The 6,547-nt window shown below is 51.7% G+C and overlaps 1 protein-coding gene across 1 annotated transcript; it reads right to left on the reverse strand.

The window, feature by feature from the left end:
* Window positions 1-582: 582 nt before the first annotated feature.
* Window positions 583-3,814, reverse strand: LOC103806526 (heterogeneous nuclear ribonucleoprotein Q-like; the record flags this gene model as incomplete). The annotated part of the gene is made up of 5 exons (XM_009079229.1): window positions 3,667-3,814; window positions 2,722-2,840; window positions 2,451-2,558; window positions 844-957; window positions 583-759 (listed from the first exon to the last, which is right to left on the reverse strand). Coding segments are annotated over exons 1-5 (666 nt in total), but the record flags the coding sequence as incomplete, so codon positions are not given.
* Window positions 3,815-6,547: the final 2,733 nt, after the last annotated feature.

Here is a 6,547-nt window from a genome sequence, read left to right on the forward strand (position 1 = left end):
GCCATTGTGGTCCCTTCCAACCTCACTAATTTTGTACTTCATGCACAAAACCAGTAAAGCTTATTAGGAGTATCCTACTCCTTGTATCCAACTGTGTCATCCCTCTGTGTAAAACAGAGGACATGTTCTTTGAGCCTGCAGGATTTATGACTTTTTCCAGTCAGTTGCAGCAAACAGAACTGACCTTGAATGCTCCAGAGACATTTTTTCCCCCATCTGAAGTATCTTATGAAGTTGTGTGACTTTGAAGGCCTTTTCCAGCCCAGGCCTCCTGCTGGTGCACAGGGACACCCTGCCCTCAGCCACAACTCCACAACTCACCCAGCTCACAGGTCACTACTGCTAACTCCACTTCTGTGACCGATGGAGCCTCATCCAACTGCACCCAACAGCAGCACATCAGCTTCTTCCTTCCCCCGTCCCTGCTGCAGCCAGCACGAATTCATACACCGTGTACAAACACGTCAGAGCACCCAGAGGACATCTCCGAGGTGACACCTAACCACGAGAGCTTCCCCTCAGCAGGACCGGGACGCAGCGAGAGCTCTCAGAAAGCAGAGCACAAACCCCAGGCCAACTCACCAGTTTGACAGCCTCCTGGGCTGCCTCCTTAGTGCAGAAGGTGACAAAGGCGTATCCCCGGTTGAGGCCGGTGAGCGGGTCCATCATCAGGCGCAGGTCCCAGATGGGCCCTGCCTTCTCGAACAGCGGGACCAGCTCGTCCTCGAACAGGTCTCTGGGAATCTTGCCCACGAAGATCTGCAACAGACACGCAGGGCACTGCTTGTGCAACAGCCTCCCACGAGCAGCACACCTGCCCACACAGACCGACACTCCTCCTACCTCTGTGCCCACCGAGGGCTGTGGTCCTGCGTACACAGGCTCTGGGGGGGGCCCGCCGTACTTCCTCTGCCCAGTGGTCACGTCCAGAGTGTAGCCTGTTCTCTCCAGCAGTGCCTTCAACACAGAAACTTAGAGCTTTACAGACTGAGCAAGTTCAGCTGCACTTCATTCACAGACAGACATGCTTATAATCCCTTTCCAGCCGCACTGCTTTGAAGCTCTCTCAGGCAGACAAACCTACTGCCAGGAGCACAAACTTGGAGAACAATTAACACAACTATCAGGTAATGAAGCTCTGCTGGAAAACAGAGAGATTCACACACAGTGTTCCCAATTCCTTCATTTTCATACAAAAAAGCCAAGCGATAGAATAGCAACCTTCCCTCTAATTAGGAAGATCTTAGTCTGAGCCACTTCTTGTTTTGGCATGTCCCATCCTGCAGACATTAATGCACAAGAGTTCCCTTCACTTAATGAGATTACTCATAGGTGTGAAGTTAACGAAGACAGGCTGAAGTGCTTACAGCCCTGCACAGTGCCCACACTGTGGTGGGAGTGCTCCCCATCCCCTCAGCAAACTCCCCGGGGCATCCCAGCACAACTGCCCCTCACCACATCACTGAGGACAGACACAGACACACTTCACTACCAAACATGAGACACTCCTCAGTCTTTCACATTCTGCACAAAGACAACTCCACACACGAGGAAGCAGCATGCTGAACAAGCCCAGTTATAGACAGGAGCTGGGAATGTCACAACTGGAGTTTGGGAAATGCCACAGCCACCACCAGTGAAAGCTGCTTTAAGCTGTTAGCAAAGTCCTCTCAGCATTGTTGCCTCATGTGGCAGTGACAAAACCTGCACCACTTCTGTCAGTTTGTAAGTAACTCATGAGTAACAGCATCCCAGCCCCAGTCAGGAGCAAAAGAGATGCTCAGGCTTCACAGGGTACATAGTCACGTGCAACGAAACACTTCAAAATTTTACACTTCACACAGGTAACGTTAGAGGTGGAAGATTCTCTGGGGGTTTATGACACCACCTAAGCATGCTGGGATGGCTCTCCTTCAGCTTTGGTACAGCTGCTGATCTCAGGAGGCTCCTGCAGGAAGCACACAGGGCCCAGGAAAACATCTGTCCCAGCTAGGACAGTTTGGTGCACAGTTTGTGAGCACAGAGGTTATGTCACAAACCCATCACACTGTGTTTTCAGACACGTGGTACCTCCTCCCTATGGTGGGGCTGCTTTGGACCTGAACTGAAACGAGAAACAAACCAGCAGAGCACCCAAGTAGCAGTGGCTGAACTGGGAGAACTCTGCTGACAAGTTCCTGTGGATCTCCAACTGTCAATCAGTGTAAGTGTCTCAACAGGACACACCAAACTCAAGTGACTTTCACTTTTCTGTTCAGTTCCAGCAATCAACAGGGTACTAACTTCCCCCTGGAGGAGGAGGAAGAGGTGCAGGACAGGACTGCAAGTGACAGCTTTCAATGATGGCCAACAACCCACAATAACCTTCCCAAGACAAGCACCGTTCCAAACCAACCAGAGCATGTGTCACAATGGCTTTGGCCACACAGCTTGCGTTTTTAGGGACATACCTTAATTTTTGCCTCATCTGGTCCTTTGCTAGAATCTGCCACCTTGGTCCCCTGTTTCTCCCTCTGCCTGTATGTCTTCATCACTCCACATAAAAAGGCACTTTTGTTCTGCAAAAGACATATGGAACTTCAGTCCTGACACCAGGACACCCCAGAGCCTTGTGTTACCTTGAACTGACACATCTCACACGTCACACAGCCAGCCCTGAAGAGACCTGAACACATCTCTTCCCCTCAGCTACCAGTGACAGTCTCCAGTGCTGAACCTTACCTGAACATGTGAGAGATCGCTGTCTTTGAACTGCTGAAGCACTGCCAATGCACCTTCTTCATTGAACTCCTTTAAAGCTTCAATAGCTCTTTCATCTAGATCACTATGTGCAACTAGCCCTGCAGGAAAGGAAGGAATCACTCATGATACTTGGGCAGCAATCTTTGTCCAGCCACATTTAACACGCCTCAGCCACCCCTAAATCCATCACTGATTCAGCTGCTACACCTAAGAAACCACTTAGTTCTCCTGTAGTGAAACATTTAAGTGTCTTTAACCTTCTTTAATCACAAAGAAGTCAGGAGTCAAAGTCTGTGCATTAATGCACTCACTTGACTTCTCTGAGCCTCAGATGTTACACAGGCCAAGTTTGTTTTCAGTGTCCTGAGGCTGAATGCAGAAGGACCTACCAGAACCTACCCAGACCTGACTTAGCTGCCTAGAAAAGGTACTTTGGTGTGTTTGGAGAAGGCTACAGAGACAAATAACCTGCAGCACCCAAAAATGACCACTACAATCCAACACTCAAGCTTAGGCAGTGCAGCCACTGCCAACTCTGAGCAGACAACAGCACAACCTTTGCATCCCTGAGCTCAAACACCACCTCATGAAGTTATCGCTTGCACGAGCAGATGAACACCAAGGCTCCAGTTACTTACAGCCACCTACAGCAGCTGCAAGAAATGCACAGAGCCCACACCACCTAAAGCCAGGATGCCCATGGACACCTGCACACTGCTGCCCCTTCCACCCCTCAGCCCCAGCAGCCTGGCTCCAGGCTGAGCTCCCCCAACAGCTCAAAGCACTGGGGGTAAAACACCCACAGACCCAGGTACGACCGCCCTCCCCACCCCTCTGCAACCCACACAGAGTGTCTGTTCGACCCCACGACATCAGACCCCGACGAGACGCTGTACGCCGAGTCTGGCAAGCGACACACCTTACCTGCAACATAAATTTCGTCTAGTTTCTCAGCAACTTTCTGTGGTAAACCAGCATCAAGCAATGTCTGGAAATGCTCGGAATGGGTAACTGCAGCAGAAGTGTCCATGGGCTCTTCAGTACCATTCCCATTAACATGTTCAGTGGCCATGCTTCCAGCTATCTGTTCCAAGGCAACAAGCAGCAGTGTTAGCCCAGCACAGCTTCAGGCACGGCACCCCAGCGACAGCACCTGCAGCACAGGGGCCCAGGCCTCAGAGACAGGGAGACAAAGTGACTCTGGACTGTTTCCCTGATGGGACTTTTTGGCAGACCATGTCCCTTCTGCTTTCTCAAAGACCATTTCCCTGGAACTTTCTCACAGACCTGTCCCTGATGATAACTTTCGGTACACCGTTTCCCTGCAACTGTCTCCTAGGCCATTTCCCTGATGACACTTTTTGGCAGACCATGCCCCTGATGCCTTTTGTATACACCATTTCCCTTCTACTTCCCAGAGACCTTCTCCCTGGTGATACTCTCTTGTAGAGCACGTCCCTGGTACCTTTGGTAGACCATTTCCCTCCAACTTTCTTGCAGACCATGTCCCATGTGATACTTCTTGGTAGAGCATGTCCCTTCTACTTTCCCACAGCCCATTCCCCTGGTGACACTTTTTGGCAGACCACACCCCTGACACCTCCCTGCAGACAATTTCCCTACTTCTTTCTTGTAGACCTTTTCCCTTCTGCTTCCTCATGGATGATGCCCCTGATGATACTTTTTGGTAGACCATGTCCCTGAGACCATTTCCCTGCTACTTCCTCACAGACCATGTCCCATGTGAAACTTTTTGGCAGACCAAGTCCCTGGTACCTTCTGTATACACTATTTCCCTTCCACTTTCTCATAGAGCATTTGCAGACCATTTCCCTGCTACTTCCTCACAGACCATGTCCCATGTGATACTTTTTTTGGCAGACCATGTCCCTGGAACCTTTTGTGAACCATTTCTAGACCACTTCCCTGCCACTTTTCTCACAGACCATGTCTCTGGTACCTTTCATGGACCATTTCTAGATCATTTCCCTTCTACTTTGTCACAGACCACGTCTCATGCAATACTTTTTGACAGACCATATCCCTGGTACCTTCTGCATACACCATTTCCCTGCTACTTTCTCACAGACCATGTCTCTGGTACCTTTCGTGGACCATTTCTAGACCATTTCCCTGCTACTTCCTCGTAGTCCACATCCCATGTGATACTTTTTGGCAGATCATGTCCCTGGTACCTTTCATGGACCATCCCCAGCTTGTTTCCCTCCTACTTTCTCGCAGACCACGTCCCATGTGATACTTTTCGGCAGACCATGTCCCTGGTACCTTCTGTATATACCATTTCCTTTCTACTTTCTCACAGACCACATCCCTGGTCCCTTCCATGGACCATTCCCAGCCCATTCCCGTTCTACTTTCTCACAGCCCACGTCCCTGGTCCTTTTCATGGACCATTCCCAGCCCATGTCCCTGGTCCCTTTCGTGGACCGTTTCTAGACCATTTCCCTCCTACCTTCTCACAGACCATGCGATACTTTTTGGCAGACCACATCCCTGGTCCCTTCTGCATCCACCATTCCCCTTCTATTTTCCCACAGACCAAGTCTCTGGTCCCTTCCGTGGACCATTCCCAGCCCATTTCCCTCCTACTTTCCTGCAGGCCACGTCCCATGCGATACTTTTTGGCAGACCACGTGCCTGGTACCTTCTGTATATACCATTTCCCTTCTACTTCCTCACAGACCACGTCCCATGTGATACTTTTTGGCAGACCATGTCCCTGGTACCTTTCGTGGTCCATTCCCAGCCCACCTCTCCTTCACAGATCATGTCCCTGGTCCCTGCCGTGGACCATTCCCTTCTCCTTCCTCACACACCACATCCCCGGTCCCTTCCGTGGACCATTCCCAGCCCTTTTCCCTCCTACTTTCCCGCAGGCCACGTCCCATGTGATACTTTTTGGCAGACCACGTCCCTGGTCCCTTCCACGTACCATTCCCCCTCTCCTTCCTCACACACCACGTCCCTGGTCCCTTCCGTGGACCATTCCCCTTCCCCTTCCTCACACAGCACATCCCCAGTCCCTTCCACACACCATCCCCATCCCATTCCCCCTCTCCTTCCTCACACACCACATCCCCGGTCCCTTCCATGGCCCATTCCCAGCCCGTTTCCCTCCTACTTTCCCGCAGGCCACGTCCCATGCGATACTTTCTGGCAGACCATGTCCCTGATACCTTTCGTGGTCCATTCCCAGCCCATTCCCCTTCTCCTTCCTCACACCCCACACGTCTGATCCCTTCCACACCCCATCCCCATCCCATTCCCCCTCTCCTTCCTCACACACCACATCCCCGGTCCCTTCCATGGCCCATTCCCAGCCCGTTTCCCTCCTACTTTCCCGCAGGCCACGTCCCATGCGATACTTTCTGGCAGACCATGTCCCTGATACCTTTCGTGGTCCATTCCCAGCCCATTCCCCTTCTCCTTCCTCACACCCCACACGTCTGATCCCTTCCACACCCCATTCCCCTTCTCCCTCCTCACACCCCACATCCCCGCTCCCTTCCACGTACCACTCCCCTCCTCCTCCCTCACCACATCCCGCACGCTACTTTCCGCCCGTCTCCCTACCCCCTTTTCTTATTTTTTTTTTCAATCTTTTTTTTTTTTTTTTTTTTTTGCGGCCCACAGACTCTCCGCGGCGAAACAAAGCGCGGCGCCCGAACACGTGCTCGCTCGGAGGGGTGATAGGGAAGAAGAAGAAGAAGAAAAAGAAGAAGCAGCAGCTTCACCGCCAGGAGGACAACACTAGGCCGCGCGGTTCAACCCTCAGGGGCTCCGC

Source organism: Acanthisitta chloris, unplaced genomic scaffold (assembly GCF_000695815.1).
Source record: "Acanthisitta chloris isolate BGI_N310 unplaced genomic scaffold, ASM69581v1 scaffold6727, whole genome shotgun sequence".
NCBI lineage: Eukaryota > Metazoa > Chordata > Aves > Passeriformes > Acanthisittidae > Acanthisitta > Acanthisitta chloris.